The sequence below is a fragment of the Taudactylus pleione genome, unplaced genomic scaffold (assembly GCF_031769625.1).
Source record: "Taudactylus pleione unplaced genomic scaffold, aTauple2 ptg000147l, whole genome shotgun sequence".
In the NCBI taxonomy this organism is placed as follows: Eukaryota; Metazoa; Chordata; class Amphibia; order Anura; family Myobatrachidae; genus Taudactylus; species Taudactylus pleione.
Genome location: NW_028284549.1, coordinates 4,410,086 through 4,433,575, shown reverse-complemented (window position 1 = coordinate 4,433,575; position 23,490 = coordinate 4,410,086). Strand labels below are relative to the sequence as shown.

At 45.6% G+C, this 23,490-nt stretch overlaps 1 protein-coding gene across 3 annotated transcripts in view; it reads right to left on the bottom strand.

Moving 5' to 3' along the window:
* ITGB2 (integrin subunit beta 2) overlaps positions 1-23,490 on the bottom strand; it is a 107,830-nt gene that overhangs the window by 41,560 nt on the left and 42,780 nt on the right. For all 3 annotated transcript variants that reach the window (XM_088474128.1, XM_088474129.1, XM_088474127.1), the window contains one exon: positions 6,552-6,612. In XM_088474128.1, the coding sequence (XP_088330254.1) occupies positions 6,552-6,609 (58 nt within the window). In that variant the 5' untranslated portion in view covers positions 6,610-6,612. The remainder of the gene's footprint in view (positions 1-6,551; positions 6,613-23,490) is intronic.

Sequence of the window (23,490 nt, the reverse complement as noted above, 5' to 3'; positions counted from 1 at the left end):
AAAATGACACATATTCGTAACACATGATATACAATAGAAAAGGAAACATAACTGAAAATAATAAATAAAATAAAAATAGAGAAAAAGATTTAATGCATAAATAGGTAAGTAAAAAAAAAAAAAAAATAACAGTAAAAATAAATGGAAATAGAATTATAAAGTATAAAAATAAAAACAAAAACAAAGGAGCATATAAATCAATAATATAAATAAACAATCAATTCAGCTTGCACCACTCCTGTTATGGTTCTGCAAAGACAAAAGTGATTCAACTCCTAAAATAATTTTTCAAGTAAAGCCGCTTAGCAGCACACATCAGAAAGTGAAATCTGGTTATACATTTTTGTAGTATCAGATCATCAAGTTATAGTTCCATTTAGAAGGGATAATTTGTATCCTTTAAAAAAGCACAAAATTTGCCACAGAAAAGAATATATATATATTCATATAAAAACAAAGTTCCGGGAAAAAAAAAGGTATATTCAGTATACTGTTTTTTGCTGTTTGTAGCAGTCCCAAACAGTGATATAAACTGTGAGTAGATCCAGTTGAGACACTTATAATTAGTGAGCCTGTGGAATTTTAAACATGGGTTTGCCGGTATAGTTTTTAAGCAACATGCATGTATAGTGAGTAATCGTCTCACTCAGGATGATAAAAGCCCCAATGGTATCCCTTATGTCAGGCCCGGTACTGCATGGCAAGATTTGGCAAAGCCTGCAGTGGTAATTACCAGTCACCGTGTTGTTTCTAGGTGAAAGCCGGGGATCATATTCAGAGGGAGCGGCAGCCCATAAGACCAATAGCCTTTCCGCAGGTGGGCACACTTGTTACGCGTTTCTCCACCTTAAGGCCGTCGGCGGTTTCCTCAGACACTGTCTGAAGAAGTTGAAGCACTTTTGTCTTTGCAGTACTATAACAACAGGAGTGGTGCAAGCTGAAGTGATTGTTTATTTATATTATTGATTTATATCCTCCTTTGTTTTTGTTTTTATTTTTATTCTTTATAATTCTATTTCCATTTATTTTTACCGTTATTTTTATTTTTATTGTATTTATCTATTTATTCATTAAATCTTTTTCTCTATTTATTTTTATTTTATTAATTGTTTTCAATTATGTTTCCTTTTCTGTTGTATATCATGTGTTATGAATATGTATCATTTTATTAAATTACACCTTTTATTTGACCCATGTATTTTCTTTTTTGGATATATTAGGCGCACAAAAGCGACATTAAGTAAAACTTCACTTTTAATAGAATTATGTTTAAAATTGTTGTCCCATTTCCACTGGGTAGGGTATAGTTAACAGTGAAATATTAAGGTTAAAATCAAAGAAAAACCAAAGAGATATACATATAAATTGTGCTCGAAGAATAATGATAGTGTATAAAACAAGTGCCTGTCTACTGTGTCATATTCATAGGTTGGTTTATCAATATGCAGCTGTTTGCTGGATATAGGGCCTCATTCAGAGGCGGTCGTAGGATGCAAGCGGTCGTTCTGAAACAGGGCGGCCGCTTGCATCCTGAACAGCCGCCTCCATGACGGTCGTTAGGCTGTGGGTTAACACCCACAGTTCTAACGACCGACAAGGGTGATGGTCACGATGGTCAAGACCATCGCGACCATCGGGGCTTATGACGAGACCCTAAGGTAGGGTCTCGTCAACCTTAAGCCCCAGGGAGCTTCCTGCTCTGTTCGAGCAGGAAGCTCCCCACTGACATCACTGATGATGTCAGTGGGGCCGCCCCCAAACGGCAAGCGTTCCTACTGGAACGCCTCCGTTTGGCCAGGCACGCCCCCGGCCCACCCAGCAAACGGGGCGAGCTGTCACTCAACATCGACAGCTCGCCCCGTCTACGATGAGATCCCTAACGACGGATCAACCGTCATTAGCCGGGTCTCGCGCATGCGCACGAAGGAGCCGGCTCCGTCGTGCGCATGCGCTGTGGGGCAACATCGAGTCGGTCGTGAGCGCTCACGACCGACTCTGAATGAGCTCCAACTTTCCTTCTTTATTACAATCTGTTCACCTGATCTAGAGTCAAGCTGTGGATATACAGTACATGGATAATCTTTATTAATGTTAAGTAATGGAGATAAGACCTATTAATAGGCTATTTTTCCCCTATTGTTTGAGTATATTTTCATACATCCTGTTTAGTTATACCACATCTGTTGAGATATTCAGTTTTACATTGGCCTTAGCTGTAGAAAACACTGATGGATAATTCATACAATGTGACCCCCCAAATGTTATATGTATTCAGCTTTGGTTGCAAAAATCAACGTAATGTATAATTGGTAACAATGCAATCTCCCAAATTTGAAATCCGCTGTGTAGTGACACAAATAATATATGAGCTGTTTTATTGCCTTATTTTTACACATCATTACACTGTGCTATAGGATTAGGGAGTTCCTTTATTGTATACAGAGGGTGATTTAAACAGTATATCAGGAGATGGGTATATAGATACCCCTTAACAGTATATCAGTAGTTGTAACAATTTGTTATAATTGAAACAATTGTATCTTTGTTAAAATAAACTGTCTTCCTGTTATTTCACTGGGTAAGGATTCATTAATCTGTGCTCAGATAGAGTGAACTATGGGCCTGATTCAGACGCGCTCGCAAGCGGGTCGATGGTGGCCCAGTACGCGCATGCGCAAGCCCCGTAGCGAGTGAGAACTTCACTCGCTCTGGGGCTCGCAACAAAACGGGGCAGCTGTCGATGTTGATTGCCCCGTTTTGTAGGTGGGGGGGGGGGTGGCTGCACAAACTGTGGCGTTCCCGAAGGAACGCTTGACGTTTGTGGACGGCCCTACTGACATCTATTAGAGCAGGAAGTCCACTCGGCATTGCGAGTGCTGAGACCCTACCGTAGGGTCTCCTCGCAATGCCGATGGTCGCGATAATCGCGACCATCTCCAGCCCGCTCGCACAAGCTGTGGGTGGGCACCCACAGCTTAGCGAACGGGCAGGAGAAAAAAAAAAATCCCCGCCCTGATTCAGAGCGAGCGCTCGCAAAACAGCGAGCGCCTTTGAATCAGGCCCTATGTCTGGGCCAGAAAGAAAAGTTCCCATTTATGTCTCCACTTAAATATGTAGTCAAAACAATTTAATATAATATGCATCAGTCATCTAAAAAGCCATATTATACTCGGTGTAGCAAAAACTAGGATACACAAATATTAATCTCTCATGCAGAGTATCACCGATGTTACACTTATTAATCAGAGTGAATTTGCTTTTATTGACTTCTGCTGAATTATAATTTATATGACTACACTCTACGTAAGTAACAGAGGAGCTGATTCAGACCCGGACGCTAAGCTGCGCTCTCCCGCAGCTAAAAGGGTCCGGGTATGCGAAATGCCGCAATCGCACTGTCTGGTGTAAGGACGCCCTCTATGTATTAGAGAGCAACGGCAGAGTGAGCGCACGCCGGTATAAAGACGCCCACTTTTCTTTCTGAACACACGTCATCTCCAGGAAGTGTATGATTAATCAGAACCATAGAGAGCCATCGGAGCTGCACGCAGCCATTGAGGTCGACCCTACCCCACCACAAGCACTGCGATCACTGCAGGCTGAAATACAACCAAGTGATGAGTACAATGACACTTACATGCTAATTATGCACACCCATAAGATGCCGTTTTGACGCCCAGACACGCCTGCGTTCGCAGCACCACTCCCCCGTTCACAAGCACCTTCCCCTGTTACCACCCACAAATGGTGCTATCGGTCACTCAAAATAGCGTCCAGTCTGTGTACTATGAGCGCACGATTCCTGGACACAATGACTGGATCGCGCATGCGTATTTTGATGCATACACATGCGCAAACGGGCAACAATCGCCCATAGCGTGCGTCCGCAGCTTAGCGTCCGGATCTGAATCAGGCTCAGAGTCTCTTTCAATTATGACACAATTTCATCCACAGCTGTCATTATTAGTAATAGGTCTGTTTTACACAGGATCATTTATAACAGCAAAACTCGATCACCAGAATCATTCATACTGAGCTCATTTAACAGCATACATCTTATCAATTTTTTTATATAGACACTATTAGTACAGGCACAAATCCACCACCACAAAGTGAATGCCCATAAATTGCCCTCTGCATTGGCCGTACTTTCCACCCTGCCTCTGGCTGAAGGTATACCAGGGCATAACATATGGATTGTGGGCCTGATTCAGACCCGCTCGCAAGCACATAGCGCTCGCAAGCGGGTCGATGGCCGGGCAGTGCGCACGCGCGGTGTGTGCGAGCACCGGAGCGAGTGAGAAATTCACTCGCTCCGGGGCTCGCTACAAACGGGGCAGCTGTCGATGTTGATCGACAGCTCGCCCCGTTTTGTAGGCATGTCCGGGGGGTGGCTTGCCAAACGGAGGCGTTCCCGAAGGAACGCCTGCCGTTTGGGGGTTGCCCTACTGACATCACGAGTGATGTCAGTGGTGAGCTTCTGGCTCTATTAGAGCCGGAAGCTCACTGGGGATTGCGGCAGACAAGACCCTACCACAAGGGTCTTGTCGCAAGTCCGATGGTCGTGATAGTCGGGACCACCGCGACCATCACCTGGCCGTTCGCTAAAGCTGTGGGTGGTCACCCACAGCTTAGCGAGCGGCCAGAAGGCTGGTAAAAAAAAAAAAAAAACGCCCTTCAGACCTGCGAGCTGGTCTGAATCAGGGCCTGTGTCTGAACTCCCTGGGGCTGGTGCTTAGTCAGTCCTACGCCAGTTTCCGTAGCACATCTTGCGTTATGCCGCTATGTGCAAGCTTTCTGTGGAGACTGGGAAATTGCCAAATGTACCAATGTACTCACGTACGCACGCACACTCTGGGCCTGATTTAAAGATGAATGCAATGGAAATTACAGACGCAGATTGAGCAATTATTTGCCATTGCGCATAGGCCGCACTGCACGTGCACAGCGTTCGCATTCCGACTATGGACGCACAGAAGAATCCATCGCAAAGTGAGTGGCAGGCTGTCAGTGTTTGGAGGTGGTGACAGGGGGGTGGTTGAAAAAACGCAGGCGTGTCTGACCGTTTGAACACTGTTACATGGGCGTACTTATAATTAGCCTTTGCCAACTCCTATGCAGCAGAGAGCTCTTTGCATGTCAGGAGAAGCTGCCGGGTCTGTGGCTGGTCAGAACTGCCGCAAGTGCAAGATGGCAGCTTGATGTGCATCGATGTTACCGATATTTATGTATGTAAGCGACGTCGTACACATGTGAGACGGTCGGTGTCCTTATGCTCGGGTAAGATTTGGGACCACTAGCATATTTTCACAGCTGCGTTGCGTACAAAATCGCATCAGCCTCCATCTCTTAGTCAGGCCCTCTGTGTATATTTGGAACCATTTTCCAAGTTCTATCTAATTGAACTGGTGCAGGCACTTTAGTTGCGGTAATACTATGTGCGAGGCAATTTGCTAAATTAGCAGATTATTTACATGCCATGTTTGTTAGGGTTCTGCGGTACATTCCCCATGAGAAAGAGGCTTTATCGCTGCATGTATAATACATCTGTCATAGGTATCATTGTCACTGGTAGCACAGGCCCAACAATGGTGGCACAGGGCCAGCTCGAGGCATGTTCGACCAGTGTGGTCGAACAGGGGTGCCTCCACCGCCGCACAGCTGCGCAGCGGAGCCGGTCCCAGGGAAGAGGAATGGATGCTGCGTATTCAGTGCAAGAAGAGGGCTGGGGGGCAGCCCAGCTACTGACGTAGTGCTGGGATTGCCCCCAGCCTGACATTAATGGGAGGCGTGCCATACAGGCACACCCCCAAATGTCATTTAGGGGGCCTGGCCTATGATAATTAGACCACGCCCCTATTTCCGGTCACGCACGGCTAAGGGGTGACCTGTCCCGATCCCGCACAGGGGGCGGCTCACCCTGGAGCCGGCCCTGTGCCGGCACGTAGGAACGCCATTAGAGATACCGTATAAGTATTAGGGGACCATATCACACAGTGTATGTCAATGTCACATAATTGGTCTGTCAGTCTGATGGCGAGTTATATCTCAGAGCATATGACCAGCATTACTATGCTGATCAGATTACAGAAGGCCCTCTATACCATGCTGCATATCAATGAAATGTATAATCAGTATTCAGAATATCTTGCCTTAGAACAGGGATGGGGAACCTCAGGCCCAGGGGCCGTATAAGGCCAGTGGGATCATTTGGTCTGGCCCTCTGAGCTTTTTTCTGCTAGCCTCATCTGGATAGCAGGGTGCCTAGAACGGCATCCTGCAGCCAGAATCTATACAACAGTGCCACCTAAAGCGTTCTTAGGGCGCTTCAGACGGTCACACAGCTGCCCTTACAGCTCCCCGGAGAATCCTCAGGATGCTCCGGGAATTGCCGTAATCACCAGTGATTGTGGCCCAGCCCACATGTAACGTCACACGGAGTGGGCGTGATATGCACCATGCTCGCAAATAATGTTATATATATATCAAAATGGCCCTCGGCAGAAAAAAGGTTCCCCACCCCTGCCCTAGAATAACATACATTTACTCACCCAAACTGGAAGTGAGAATTGCAGCTTGTATCCACAGGGAAATAATATACCAGGACATTTCCTAAAATAGAAGCAGAAACAATTAGGACATTGCCTATAGTATAGAAGTCAGTTTTCATTGTTTCTGAACCACAGGTTAGAATTGCAATAAAAGGAAGTACAGGTTGAGTCTCCCATATCGAAAGGTCTTGGGACCAGGGGTAATTTGGATATCGGAATATTCTGTATTTTGGATTATTTGCATACCATAATGAAATATCTTGGGAATAGGTCCCAAATCTAAACACAGAATGCATTTATGTGTTATATACACCTTATACACACAGCCGGCAGGTCAGTTTATACAATATTTTCAGTAATTTTGTGGCTCAAACAAAGTTTGTGTACATACATGAAATTCATTTATGAATCATATACACCTTATACACACAGCCTGAAGGTAATTTTATAGAATATTTTTAATAATTTTGTGCCTTAAACAAAGTTTGAACCTTAAAAAAAGCAAAGGTGTCACTATCTCAGGCATGATAAAAAATATTCTGTATTTCGGAATATTTGGATATGGGAGACTCAACCTATAACTATATACTGTACTCATGCCATTCTACATTATTCATAGAGGTACAGACAGGATCATCGAGAGCAGTGACTACGTAGACCCACTGCAGAGTGATTGACAGGCAGTGACCATTTGGCGGTGGTGGCGGGGGAGTGGTCGGTGCAATGCAGACGTGTCAGTGCGTTTGAATGCAGTTACAGGGGCATGCATAAATTAGCCACTGCGATGCCATACGCAGCTTGGGCTTTCACTGCATACAATGAGATCAGGACTTGTGCAAGTGTACGTGAGGCTGCGCTGGTACTCCATGTTACCGATGGTTTTGCAGACTTGCTAAGTATTACGGATGTGTGTAAGGTAAAGTGGGCGTCCTTATGTTGTGCTGCGACGGCATAGCGATCGCAATCATTAGCATATTTTCGCAAGTGAGACTGCGTGCGTAATCGCAGCTGCGATCACAATAGCGATCCGTAATGAATCAGGCCCTGAGTCTGAATGTGTACGAAACGCAGCAATATTGGCGGATACTGCGGAGGTAGGTGGCAGGGGTGTGCCATGGAGGTCAGTTCACAGATGGCTTAACCACGTGAAGGTTTATTAACCAGATAGAAACAGGAACAGGATGTCACAGGATTAATAGCAGGTACAGGTTATCCGGATTGCCCATTTGCAGCCAGGAACGTTTGGTGGGTTGCACTCACTGTGTGCAGTGGTGGCAGGGCCGTAACTAGGGTAGTGCGATCAGTGCCATGGCACAGGGCACCGCAGGACAGGGGGCGCTGTTTGGGCCTGTCAAGTTTCCTTTTTATTACCATTCTCACTTGTAGCTGCCTCTTATTTTATCCCCAGCATCTCCTGGTCTCCCCTATCTCTTCTTTTGCTGTTTTTACAGATGAGATCATCAGCATGCAGGCCCCATTGTTAGTACCAGCTGTACCTTCCTAATGGCGGAACAGTCTAATAGTGGATTATCCCTTATGAGATCAGAGATTTACTTTCACACAGGGCCGGATTAAGGGGGGGGGGGGGGCGACAGGGGCGGTCGTCCCTGGGCCCCCACACATGGAGGGGCCCCCGCACAGGGTCAGTGCGACCCTGCCGAGAACAGGTGTCCAGTGGCACCTGTTCCCGGATTGTAGGCTCACTGCCGCGATCTGGTGTTACTGTATGCAGCCCCACAGTCAGTGCCGCTGCATACAGCGCAGAGCAGCTCCCGAGTCCTCTCACCGGCACCACGTGACACATTACGTCCGCGATGCCGATGAGAGGACCGGGGAGCAGCTCTGCCGGAAGGTCCCGCCTGCACACCGTCCCTCAGGTAAGTTAGTTGCGGAGCAATAGGCTTTGGGGGTAGGAGGGCAGTAGGCGAAGGGGTGGGACCTGGGGGAGCTCCGTGTGGCTTGAAGGGACCCCCCACAATTTAGTTGCCCTGGGGCCCCCACAAGCCTCAATCCAGCCCTGCTTCCACATACAATGCAGAAAGGCGACCAGGGGGTATATTTACAAAGGTTCGATTTTGGATTCTGTTTGATTTTCCATTAGATTTTGGTCCGATTTTCTTAGAGGGGATTTACTAAAGCCAAAATCGAATGTCAAATCAAACAGAAAAATTTATTTTATTCAAAATCGAATTTCTGAAAAACATCAATGTTTTCCCACAGAAGAATGTAGGATCCCTTCATTTACTAACATTCGATTTGCAAAAAACTACTAGAGGCTAACCTGAGGCTCTCACCATTGAAGTCAATGCTGGGAGCCGTTAATTGGCTAAGAGAGGTGGAAGCTGATCGCTCTTAGCCAATGAACACTCAGCCCCGGCACTTCTAAGGGAATTCTGCAGCTGAGGCCATCATTCAGGAGGTCCTTAAAGGACAGTACTGAGTTCGTGGGTCGGGACTTTTTTTTTTTTTTGTAGTTTCTTAAGACTGAGGATGCCTACATGGAGAAGAGGTATTGTAGGTGAGTATGTGTGAGTGTGTATGTGTGTAATAAACCTATACTGTCACGGTGTGTGTGTCTTGCCTTTATTTTCACATTTCTTTACAGGTAAACTACAGGTCCCAGGTACTAGCTGGCCCTTAATGCCCCGCATGCTGGTACTTGTGGTTCTCCAAATACCAGCATGCAAAGAAGGCTTGCTGGGACCTGTAGTTCTACGGTTAAAGACAATGGGCCTGATTCAGAGCTGAACGCTCTGACCAGAGCGCTCGCTCTGAATCAGGGCCCTCCTCCATGAAAATGGAGCGTCCTCCTGGACGCTCGTATAGCTGTGGGTCACCACCCACAGCATATACGAGCATCCAAAAAGATGGTCGCGATGGTCTTGACCATCGCGACCATCGGACTTGCGACGGAGACCCTGCGGTAGGGTCTCCCTGCAACAAGCCCTGGAGTGATTTTGGCTCTATCAGAGCCAAAATCACTCCCACTGACATCACTAGTGATGTCAGTGGGGCCGGCTCCAGACGGTAGGCGTTCCCATGGGAACGCCTCCGTCTGGCAGGCACGCCCCCGGCACGCCCACCAAAGGGGGCATGCTGTCAATCAACATCGACAGCACGCCCCCTTTGGTGCGAGACCCGGAGCGATGGAAAGCCCGTCGCTCATCGGGTCTCGCGCATGCGCACGACGGAGCTCCCTCCGTCGTGCGCATGCGCACTGGGGAACATCGACCCGCTTGCGAGCGTACTGCCGCTCGCGAGTGGGTCTGAATGACCCCCAATGTTTCTCTTCTACACACATTTTACACAATCAACCCGGCACCCACCCCCCAGTGGTGCTGGGGATAGCCCCGGGCTATCAGCCCAGGCCTGTGGTGCTCTGGAGAGGGTGACCTTTTAAGGGGGAGTCCCCAGCTCCCAGGGATCCCTGGCCTGGGTTCACAAGCGGTCACGGATAATGCTTTGGCCAAGGGACCAGGTGACAGGGTTTCCCTGGCTGTGGCATTACCCCCACCCCCCCTGCGCTAGATAGGGTCCGGTGCTGGTTATGGAAATTACAGGGGATCCCTACGCATTTTTTCCCCTGTATTTCCAGAACCAGGACTGGCTCAGAGCCTGGTGCTGGTTGCACTAAGTACAGGGGAAACCTACGCATTTTTTCCCTTGTATTTACACAACCAGGACTGGCTATGAAAGTCCGAGGCTGGTTGTGCTTTTAGGGGGGACCCCCACGTCATTTTTTTTTATAAAATGAACACTTAACAAGCAATTTACACTGAGATACATGCATGCATCTCACTGATGTATGCATGCACCTGTGTCAATCAGACCTGCTCATGCTAAAATCGAAAGCATGAAGCAGATCTATTCATTTGGGGATTTGAAGTTCGATTGGAGTGGGATTTGGTGTTCGATTTGTAAATGAACATGAAAAATCAAACATCAAATCCCTTATTAAAATGAAACAAAAGCGAATTCATTTTGAAAATCGAAAGCAAAATAGAACATTAGTAAATTTGAGATCTGCTAAGGGATTTTGCAGTTCGATTTCAATTCGATTTCAGTTGATTTAAGAGATTCATAAAAATAAATTCCAAATCAAATTTTAGTAAATTTACCCCCAGGTATGTATCAGGGATGAAGAATTGCTCTACAGTCGATGTAATATAATAAGTATCACCTTTATGTAGCCAGATACATACAGATTGGCATTAGTGAGAAGCGATAATTTTTTGCGTATCAGCGTCAGCTTTGAAGCCGTTTACTGTTCTGCATTCATTCATTATCAAGTTGGTAATATTAAACCTTTATGAATTTCTATTATTACATATGTAAAACGTTTGTAAATTTAATTAGTTGTGCACAACTTTAGAATAGTTTTAGATTTCATAATAATTTCATTATAGTTCCATTATTTATTAATAGCATAAAGCAGCCGTGTTCCCCAGAGAGAGGGCTTCCTGAAGCACTGTCAAATGGCTGGGGCGTGATAATGCAATAAAGGTCATCACATCCGTGCCACTCTGCCTTTACTGAAGATAATTTATTGATAATTTTTGGTGATCTAATAAATAGACTATCAAAAATATCCATGGTTTACTCAATGTAATTATATGTGAACTTGATTTGGCCTACAGAAAACACTAAGGGGCATATGTATCAATCTGATTTTTACATAAAATTATGGAGAAACTACCGTGTACAGGATATAGGGCCTGATTCAGACCCGCACGCGAGCGCTATGTGCTCGCAAGCGGGTCGATGGTGGCCCAGTGCGCATGCACACGACAGAGCCGGCTTCGTCATGCGCATGTGCGAGACCCGGATAGCGACGGGCAAACCGTTGCTCCGGGTCTCGTACCAAAGGGGGCGTGCTGTCGATGTTGAGTGACAGCACGTCCCATTTGGTGGGCGGGCCGGGGGCGTGGCTGCCCAGACGGAGGTGTTCCGGCTCTGAATCAGGCCCACAGTCAGTATACCGGTGGCCGCAATGCTGGCACAGATTTTACCGGTGTCCCTATCACAATCCCGGCTCGGACATCCCGAGTGGCGGAATACCAAAGGTAAGTAGTGGGGTGGGGGGGAGGGTTAGGGTGCGGAGTTAGGGACTGAGGGGGGGGGGTTAGGGTTAAGCACCAAAGAGGGATGGTTAGGGTTAGGATAGGGAGAGGGTTAGCGTACCAATCACCAAGTGTCGGTATGCTAGCCCTGTTGGGATGCCGGTGGGATTCTGACAGCCGATATCCCGACTGCCAGCAACCCATACCGATTTCCTATGTACTAATAGCACAATGCAGGAGATTTCACAGAAAAATCTCAGGCAAAGTGCTAATTAGCACTTTAGCTCGCGGTCCCCATTCTTGTCAATGGGGAGTGGGGACTACAATCTGACCCCTATGTACTGTTTAGTCCCGGTAGTTGACACCATCCTCAGATGATGTAAAATACTGTAAGCCTATGGGGCTCCAGGGGCAAGAGAGAGATCTTTCGATCTCTTTCCCGAACAGTTTTGGAAGCTGACACTGTATGAATGACGGGGATATAACACACGGGGACAGCAGTTACCACAACCGCTGTCCCTGCAAGTTCTCTTTGGTACATAGTGGGGATATTTTCATTATAGATTAAAATATTCCCGGCGACATGGATACATAATAATCACTGCAGTGCCACAATTAGACCCAACAGTGGTAAATTTACTAAAGGTCGATTTAAAATCAATCTAAATTGATCAACATCGGCAGGCTGTCTGACTGCAAAATCCGCATATTTATCATCTGTAGGTTTTCAACATCAAGTGAAGTAGAAACCCTACGGATGAGAAATATGCGGATTTTGAAGTCGGAAAGCTGTCGATGTTGATTAATTTAGGTAAATTTTAAATTGATCTAAATCGACTTTTAGTAAATGTATCCGTTAGCTGTTGAACAAGTTCAAGAAATATATCTTTCCCGACCGACTAAATTAGTGAAAGATTACCAATGTAGCGTTTAAACAAGATCTGCGTTTCCCAAAGCCAAATATAATGATTTTTTTTGTAGTGTGAAATACATAAATTAGGGAATAATGGCGGGCAGGGTTTGATGGCGCTGTTCGTGTTTCGTCCCCGCTCACCTTGCAACTGATAATTCTCAGGGAAAATTGTCCGCTGTCACATGAGTTCTGGAGGTCCCCACAATTCAGGACCGATAGCAATTTATATGTCTTTTGCGAGGTTTTGGGTGCAACTGAGACAATGCGCACTGATTAAAATAATCATCTTTGCAAAGTTCTCTATTAAAAAAAAAAAAAAAAAGTTCCCCTGTGCTTTTACTGCCTGCCTGACTGTACATAGCAGCAGAATCAGGTATGTTATTTACTTTTCAGGAATCGCAGGTGTTTTTAACTCCAGTTTTCTCCCCCTGCGGATAATGCAGGAGACTGCGTGAATTCTAATAGCAATTGCACCTCCCTGAGTACCCTACATTTATATTGTGCCCGGAACCCTGCCCCGCAATGGCGGCAGCGAATGAGCAGTCAGCGGGACTGCGCCTGCGCGGCAGCCCCAGCAGCTCTCCGGGCACATACATCCAGGCGCTACGATCGCATCTTGCAGTGCGACCATGGGCTGTACGGTCATGCCCAAATCGCATTGCAAGTGTGATCATTAAAAAATGGGGGCCCAGAAATGTAAGCCAACACTAAACAGCCCCTGCACATTCAGCTGTAAGCGCTTCCCCTTGCTGGGTTGTAACGTGCCATTTCCCAAGCACTGTGCTCAACGCTACAGCAGATGTGACTCATTCTGTGCAAGTTACAATAACACTGTATACCCGTATCTCACTCTGACTCAGGAGCAACTGCCACCTGGTAGGCAAACACTAACCTCATGCCGCTGGCCTTTGTCTCTACCTAATGCTGTCTGTTACATGAATTACTAATAGTACATATTCACTTAACACAGCATCCACACACTCACGCTCCTTATTTTATTTCATCATCCAGCCTCATTACAGTTTGTATCCTCTTATGGGCAAGGACACTACAATGCAGCTGGAGCCATAAGTGGGACAGGTGTCTGAGGGCCAACGGCAGGAAGAATGATGGATGGGTAGGTATGCCTCTTCGGGAATCGGTATGATTTACTGCTGGACGAACGTCCGGCTGGAAGCCCGACACCAGCATCCTGGCAGCAGTGGAAATCCTGATCGTCCTCAGGTAAGTATTAGCTAACCAAATTCTACCCCCTAACCCTCCCGTAGGGGTGCCTAACCCTAACTTCCCCCCAGTACCTAACCCTAATCCCCCCTCTAAGTGCCTAAACCTAACCCCCCCTTCCCTGCTGCCTAAATCAAAGTTCCCCGGGGGGTGGTAACCCTAACCTCCCCCCGGGGGTGCTAAACCCCCCCTTTCCCTAGCCTAAACCTAACCTCCCGGGGGGGTTCCTAACCCTAAGTCCCCCCCCGGGAACCCTAAACCTAACCCTGCCCCCCCCCACGGCTATCTGCGCTCGGCGCCCGGCGTCCCTTCCATCGGGATGCTAGGCGTCGGTCTCCCGGCGTATGTCTAATGACAGGCGTCGGCATATTGACGCCTGCCTTTAGACCCTTGCCAGGATATGACAGTCGCTAAGCCGGCTGTCAGGATTAGGTCCGCCGGCTTCCCGACTGCATACCCCTGTTCTAACCTTAACGATTTCCAGTGCATCACTAAAGAGATTGCCAGATCTTACCTGCAGTAGGTAAGATCTGAAAATACGATTAACGACCCGCGGGACCGCGCATTGGATCGTTATCACTAAGTGGAAACTGCACAATTTGCACAAATTTGAACGATTTATCGCTACGATGCATTAAAATCATGTAAATTGCTCAGATAATCGTATAGTGTGTGGGCACCTAAAGTTCTTTATGGTTAGGCAAGCTGGTTGGCCTAGGACTCTTATTTCTCCATACTGGCCACAAAGAATGAGCATGAGCAATGGGCGGCCTAACCAAATGCAGAGCCCTGTGCCATATCCATAGAGGAAGATGTAGATGAAAATAATGAGTGTATGCTGTAACCAAACATAATAACATAAAAAATATAAACAGTGAAGTGCACGATATAAAGGGTACCTCACATACATAAGGCTACTAAATGATTTCTTCTCGCGCTCTCCTGAGAATGCAAGGAATAATCAGACTAAAGTCCCGGCCGTGAGGCTGTTTCCTGGCTTAGTGCGGCGCCAATGGCCTCACGGCCAACACTTTAGTCGGAGAATACCGGTTCACGTGATTAAACACCCAAGTTAAGGCGCAAGAACCTGGTATTCTCCGACTTAGAGGCTGATTCAGACCCGCTCGCGAGCGCAGGACGCTCGCAAGCGGGTCGATGGTGCCAAATTGCGCATGCGCACGACGGAGGGAGCTCCGTCGTGCGCATGCGCGAGACCCGAATAACGACGGCCAAGCCGTCATTATGGGTCTCGCACCAAAGGGGGCGTGCTGTCGATGGTGAGTGACAGCACGCCCCCTGTGGTGGGCGTGCCGGGGGCGTGGCTGCCAGACGGAGGCGTTCCCATGGGAACACCTACCGTCTGAGTCCGGCCCCACTGACATCAGTAGTGATGTCAGTGGGAGTGATTTTGGCTCCATCCTCTGCAGAATCTCCGTATGGGAATCCGATTTAAAATTGAGTTCTGTGAGGAGTGCCACTGCCTGCGAGGGGGATTGCCCAGGACTGGCTTCTGCAGGATCCTCAGCCGGATGTACTGGTTCCTCCCCTGCAGAGCCTGCAGAAATTCTGCGGCCAAGGCTCCCCTCTGGAGCAGACTCATCCGCCTGTGTCTCTGTGAGAAAAAAGAGAAAAGAGGAACATTACAATCTACATATTGTCACAATAACATTTCAGAGTTGGTTACATCACAACATTTACCTGGGACAACATGAGGAGCCGCAAAGTCTGGCATGTCCGTATCCATGTTGGACACGCCAAACACCTCCACATCCTGCACACACCCCTGTGCCAGCTCTTCCAAATCATTAAACTCCAATGACACAGGGGTGGGACCCCCACCTGTCCCCCTTGCATGCCTAGCCGTGTCAGCCATTTTTTGCTTCAGGCGATATTTGAAGTCTTGCCATCTGTGGGTGAAAAAGTAGGCATTATTCCTGCATTATTTGACCCTTTTTATTTGTGTTGGTCAAGTTTTTACTTACCGCCGTTTCACATCCCGGGCTAGACGGACATAATCACCCACCCTATTGACAGCACTGGCTATCTCCTCCCACATTCTCCACTTCTGGCTTACACCCATATTCCTGTCTGCCTGTGGCAGGATGTCCAAACACTTCTGAACCAAAACCTCCATCTCCTTTCTTGTGAATTGTGGCTGCCTTTTCTTTTTGCCAGCTTTGGCCGGAATACTGGGCCCAGCAGCCTCTTCCATGTCATCCTCAACACCTATTTACATTAAAATATTTTAATTTCACTATATTCTGGTTCAAAATAATCCTTGAATAGAAATGAGAGAAATACTTACCGGCCACCTCTTGGCCATTGTTTGGCTGGTCTGTAGCCATTTTTCGGGGCAAAACAAGAAATACACCAGACCGTTTGTTTTTGGTCGTGACGTATTTATACATGCGTCCTTATTATTCGGCCGCATCATTGATTGTGCGTTCCTATGATCCGTCCTTATTTTGAGCGGGAAAAGAAACACTATTTATGGCTTTTGTCGACTTAAGTCTAGGTGGCGGGTGTTGTTTGTTGGAGGTTACGTTGGTCGGAGTGGATTGTTGGCGGGAGTTGTATTTGGCGGTGTTTTGGTATTTGTTATAGGCGTTTTTTTTGTGTTTAACTTTCCGTTCGCATTTTTTGTTGTGGTTCTTTTAGTTGTGGTGTGATTTTTTGGTAAGTTTTTTCCCGTCATCCTTTTGTAAAATATGGCTCTCCTTTTTTTTGGATTTTGTACCAACATTTTTTTTTTTTCCTGTTGTAGGTTTATTTTGGCTCTGCCCCAACGACCTTTTTGTTCTGTGACTTCTATATCGTGTATTGGTAAGTTTGGATTTTCACTTGTTTGTTAAATGTTCAGGACTTTATTTTCGCATCTTTTGTGGACATTACTGATTTCTTCTGTGTTTTTGTGGCTCATAAATTTGTGAACTATTTAGCGCACTTTTGTTTGCTTGATTTCTCTAGTTAAACTGTGAAATATTTAGCGCACTTTTGTAGGCTTGATTTCTCTAGTTTTTTGGGGGCCAAATTGTGGAAGTCGTCGCAATGTCGGTTTGCTCTTTGTAGAAATGTGTGTTTAGCCCCTTTATTTTTGTGCCTATTCAAAAATCAAGCTTACAAAATGGACACCCCAAATTTTGTCCTTTTTATGGTCTGTTGAATTGTAGGTTTTGGAAATCATGACAATACCCCAGCATGTAAGCATCTTTGGATTGTATCGTAAAGATAAGTATTTTTCTGTCTTTTTTTGGGGCAACATACCTTAACTTCAATTCTTTCCATTTCAGGTTGATGTTGGTCGGATTATTGTGGCCATGCTACCGGAAGCCGACCAACCTCAATCTCGTCCCAGGTGTAGGCATCGTAGGCGTGCAAGGCCCCAGATATATAGAACATGTGTCACCCTTTTTGGAATGCCCGATGATGAGGTGTTAAGGCGATACCGTCTTCCGCCCCAAATCACCATAGACACTCTCTCATTAATAGAGAGTGATCTGGAGCGGCAAATTGACAGTCCTACAGCAATACCACCACTTACGCAATTTATGGCGGTGTTACATTTTTGTGCCTCAGGATCCTTTCAAACCACAGTGGGAATAGTTGCGGGAATCTCCCAATCCTCCTTTTCAAGGATCCTGAGGGCAGTGATGGAGGCCCTTTTCAAGCACCTCCATCATTTTATTAAAATGCCTTTGGATATGGGTTCCCTTAGTGTGGCCAAGGCCAATTTTTACCAAATAGCTGGCTTCCCACACATCATAGGGGTTGTGGATGGTACTCACATACCACTTCAGCCTCCAGCACGGCTGGAGGCCATTTTTAGGAACCCGAAAACACTATCACTCACTGAATGTAATGGTGGTATGTGATGCCTCCCTCCAGATCCTGTCCCTGAATGCAAAATTACCCGGGATGACTCATTCATCATCCGGCAATCAGGGATTTGGCAAAAATTAAACAACCTACAAGCTGGTGATGCGTGTCTTCTGGGTAAGTGGAGACCTTTAGTAGATACCAATGCAAAGCTTGATACACAGTGATCCTGATGTTGTCACTTCTTTTTCACAGGAGACAGTGGCTACCCTTGCACGCCCCGGCTGCTCACTTCATATTTGGCTCCCACACCAGGCCCACAAGGTGAGTTTAATTCCGCACTTAAAGCCACCAGGCAAGTGGTGGAGCGCTGTATCGGCCTATTAAAAGGCCGATTCAGATGCCTCCACCGCTCTGGTGGCGAGCTCATGTATTTGCCGGATATGGTTTCGAAAATTGTGGTCCTGTGTGGGATATTTCACAACATCGCCATAAGGAGTGGTGTCCCAATGCAGCCAGAGGATGCCTTGCCTGAGGATGGCCCCCCCGAGGTTGGTCGGAGGTCAGTATGTGGGGGGGCCATACGCGATGATGTGGTGGCCAGATTCTTTAGGTAATTATTGTCCCAAAAAAAGTTATTTGACACAATGTAGAAAGGTTATTATTGGGCATTCAATTAATCGGTTTATATTTTCCCTTTTTTTTTTAAATTAAAAATATTTCGGAATGAAATAATGACAACTTCCTGCTCCCAAAAAATGACTTCATGTGGCCACATTGGATATATCTTCTGGACCCAATTTGGAAACGCAACATTTGTGGAATCATGTTGGCATGCTCATTCGTCAACCAGTTCTTGATTTTTTTTTTAATTTTTATTATGGTGTAGGCTGTTTTTTTCAGTTTGTTATCACTGTGTGTATTGATTGTGACTCAACACTTTGTGTTTTTAATTTTTTGTGATTAAATTTTTGGTTATTTGAAAAACATCATTTCTTTTCGACATTACAAGCAAGTGTAAGCAGGTTCACCCAAGGAAAAGTTGCTTAATGGCTAATCCTGTAATGTGTCAATTTGCTCATTATTTTACTATGCTTTGTGGGTTAAAACCAACACCAAAAGGTATTATGTAGAATCAGTATGTTTTAGAATCTCGGCCTAAGCAGGTTTTCCTAAAAATTTACAAATACCAAAAAAAAAAAAAAAAATGCTGGTAACTCTCCAAACCTATTGTTAGTTTTAGGTGTTTCATGTGCCTGCTTTAAAAAATCAGCTTAACACAATCTTAGTTACATTAGTTTCAAATACTTGCTGCAATAGTCTACTTATGTAAGTTTAAACAATCTAAGATTTTCAGACAAGGAATGAGACTGTATTCAAAATTTAAATGTTTATTTCTGAAAAATATTTCTGGTAAAAAAAAAGAAAATTAGTGGCGCAGGATCCCCGACATTCTATCCAGGACCACCAGCAGGCCGATCAAATGCCGCCTCATCATTTGGACACCCCCGGCTAGCTCCGCCAAACGCCTCTGGTCCTCTGTGCGTTATAAAATTGTGGTGCTTACTAAAATTAATCCATAATTTATTAATCTAAAAAACTTCTCAAGCAAAATCGACTTAGCAAAAAGTGACAATAGTGATTCAAAAACCAAAAAAACACAAATTCATTTAACAAAACAAAAACTTAAACAAAAAAAAACCCCAAACTACCCCCCCCCCCCAAAAAAAAACTTGCTACCGTAAACAGGAGATACAAGTATGAGTGTTTTGACATGTGTGATATGTGTATGGGGAAATCAGCTGAGAAATTTAAATAAAAAAAGATATATAACCAACCTTTTAAAATACTAAAAAAAGGAAAAGGCACAGACAAAGGATTACATCAACACATTTTTTTAAAAAAAAAAGGATAAAAGGGAAACATACCGTTGAGAATGACGGCTGGACCAGGAACCACACCATCGTCCTCCTCGGAGGTGGGCAAATTTCCTAAGGAGGTAGGCGGTGTAATGACAGACTCTGGAGATGGGGTGGTCAAGAGAGGGGTGGGTTGAGGGGAGGGGGAATTTGGATGGAGGGGAAATCGCCAAGAGGGATGGGCGACAGGGTCTGGGCAGGCTGGGGTGGAGGGGGAATTTTGGGAATTTGGGGGAGAGGAGGTTTGGCTGGGGGTTGGGGAGAGGGGACGAAGGCGATGTCTGCGCAGGCGATGACGCCGTAGTCTTCGCTCGGCCCCTAAATGATGGGAAACAAATTGAGGTTAGTTTAGAACATCACCTTTCTAAACGCTAATTGGTTAACAAACAAAAAGGAAAACATGCACACGCAGATATGTGTGAAAAAAAGAAACAGGCCAAACAAGAAAACATGCACACGCAGATGTGTGAAAAAAAGAAACAGGCCAAACAAGAAAACATGCACACGCAGATAGGGCCGCAAAGATAAACATGAAAACCAAACAAAACATAACTTACTTTCCGCTATACGCTGGCGAAAACATGCCAGCAAGCGGGGCGTCCGCCGTTGAAGGTCGGACCACCTGCGCTCCAGCTGGCCGATCTGTCGGCGTGAGCCGAAGGAACGCAGGTGGCCGCGTACCTCCGCATAGGCGGCACGCTTCTCCCGATTGCTGATGGGGGGAGGCTGGCTGGTGATACGCCGGTCCATCACCTCTGTCAGGACAATAAGCTCCCGCTTGGTGAATGCAGAGGCTCTCATGATGGCAATTGTGTATTTTTAATAAAACAGTTTTAATAAAGACCAGAAAATAATTTTGATTGGCTAATGTAGTTGGTAAATTAACAGGAACCATTCTATTGGTTAGTGTATGAGTCATGTGTTCTACAGGCCAAAAAGCTATTGTGAGTTATGATAGGCTTGATGCAGTGACATGCGTAAGCTAATTTAAATAAAGAAATGAAACCAGTAAAATATGCGTGGGTAAAAACACGGGAAACAAATTGATAATTGGATCAAACATGTATTTTGGATAAAGAAAACCATTGTTTAAACCGTACGTATTCTGCGGGTAAACAAAAACACGGACAAGAGTAAAGTTTATTGAAAAAAAAAAAAAAAAAAGTATGGAAAACATGTGAAGAGCAATTAAGCTAATTGATATATTGATTGGCATGATACGATTGAAGGAGGTATGCAGAATGAACGAGCAGGTAATCGAAATCTGACAGGCCCACTTCCGGTTTGTACTTGTGCGTGCGTTCCCTGCAAGCCACATTGGGGATGTACGCTCGCTATTTGGCTCTCTCGTTAGCTAGAGGAGGGGTCAGTAGACTTTGGGGAGGAAGTTTAGCTGCGTACAAAATTACGAGCGAGCGCTTAAATTAACATATTTCGGCACATACGCCGAACGTACGAACGGCCACTTGCGTCCGGGTCTGAATCAGGGCCATTGTCTTTCTTTCACATCCTCCTTACCTTTGGCCAACATTCCTGTGTGACTGGATCATGCAGCCCACTATGAAACTCTGCATTCTGGCCGGACCAAGATGCAACATATAGAGCCTATCCTTGTGTATCAATGCCTATTTCCCTATAGATTGTAAGTTTGCGAGCAGGGCCTTCCTACCTATATATCTGTCTGTTATTATTACCCAGTTTTGTTCTATTAACGCTTCCAATTGTAAAGTGCAACGGAATATGCTGCGCTATATAAGAGACTGTTAATAATAAATAAAAGATCGGTCTGAAATCAGCCAGCATCTCTGCCTACACGCCCGCAGTACACTTATACTACATATGAACACTCTGCTGCAAGAGAGGCAGCTAATATGCATGTAACTATGAATCTAATGTAGTCGTATGGAGTTGTGTGTATGCCCAGTGCGAAAAATAGCAAGATCCGTCCGCAAAACGTACTTGGGAGAAATGCGAAACAAACCTCATTGTGTTCAACCAATTAATACGGGGGTGATTCAGCACTGGCCGGAATTGCAATGCTGCACACAAACAGCTTTGCAATTCCGTCCTTGCTATTATGTTAATGCAGCAGGAGGCGCCACGCCTCATACATGATGCGAGCTGTGTTCACTGATGCAGAATTGTATCATCTGGGTGATTCTTGGCCGGCTAAGTGGCCATGGGGTCAGGCATGCCGGTCATCGCAGATGGCCATTAGAGGCCAGGAGATATCTGCCTGCCGACGGAGATCCTGGCCTCTTCCCTCCCCCCTAACGGTGGTGATATGCTATGATTGGGAATCGCGCGGCTGAATGAGGCACATACTGTACTCATTTTTTACATTTTATTATTATTGACTTGTACAAGTCTTAAGTGAATAGTAATACTTTACAATAATGTATCTAATTTATAGAGCGCAGTCCACTAACTAAATGACAACACATATTAATAACTGGACCATAGGTCACAAAGCTGATTCACAAATACAACTTAGGTCCCATTTGAAAACAAACAAAGAAAAGACAATAATCCCTGTTCCGTGTACAGTAATAGCTCATATACCTGTGTGGGAATAACATTGTGCTGTTCAGAATGCAGCATGTTACATGCATTAACCTGTGTTATATAACTATTTCATGTGGGAACGCTAAGCCACAAGAATATACAAATAACACACATTCCTATAAGAGAATAACATGATTTAAATGTCACTATTAAAGGTCTATGTACTAAGCCTTGGAGAGAGACTAATGTGGACAGAGATAAAGTACCAACCAATCAGCTCCTAACTGCCATGTCACAGGCTGTGTTTGAAAAATGACAGTAAGGAGCTGATTGGTTGGTACTTTATAACCAGCCACTTAATCTCTCTCCCCAAGACTTAGGCCCTCATTCAGAGCCACTCGCTAGCGGCAGTACGCTCCTTCCCAGCGATGTTCGCACATCTGCACATGCGTACGGTTTTTAGTACGCATGCGCGGACCAGTCAGTGCGGCCGAAAATCGTTGGTACGCAATATAGCGAGTGCCTGCTATTTTGAGTGACAGAATGAGGCGTATGTGGGTGGTAACAGGGGAAGGTGCTTGAAAACGGGGAGTGGAGATCCGAACGCAGGCGTGCTTAAAGGTCAAAACGGGCGTTTTAAGGGAGTGCATAATTAATACAGCAGCGTCATTGACCACGTCACTTGGTTTTTTTTAACTCAGAACTGCTCGCAAAATAGCGGTTGAAAACACCAACCACAAGAATAGCGAGCAGTTCATACGCTGTACGATGTACTCGATTAATCTAATAAATAGCGGACATGACGTATGGTGCGTGCGGCCAGGGGGCGTTTTTATCAAAAAAACGAGCGTATGTTTTGCTCGCTCGTTCAGACTTAGAGGTGGGAACAGACTGCAATTTGCGAACGGATCATTTGAATAGCCACCCCTTGTTTTTGAACGAACGACCACAAATAGCGAACGGCTCTGAATCAGGCCCTTAGTGCATAGACCCTTTAGGGCCCCATTTACTAATGAGTTTTATCACCAAAACAAGTGATAAATGTCACTGTGTATGATAAATGCTGCTCCAGCCAATCAGCTCCCAACTGTCATTTTTCTAACAGTTGACAGTTGGGAGCTGATTGGCTGGAGCACCATTTATCATACACAGTGAAATGTATCACTTGTTTTGGTGATAAAACTCGTTAATAAATGAGGCCCTAATGGGGGGCATCCACTAGACGATTTTATCCCTGTCCAACCTCTTAACGATTTTCCCTTGAAGTTTCCCTTGAAATATGATCTTCCACTCTGAACAATTTGCAAAAGATCTAACAATAAACTATGTTGTTTTAATCTGTGATTGAGAGCTTTCAGCTATAGTGGGCAGATAGTGGTTCATCGTTTGATCGTTCAGCGTGAACGATGTGTAAACGATTTTTAAGCAATCAAGTGAAATTGACCTGCATGTTCAGTCGATGGAGGAGACGATCAAACGACCAGCGGGAGCGCGCATCGTAC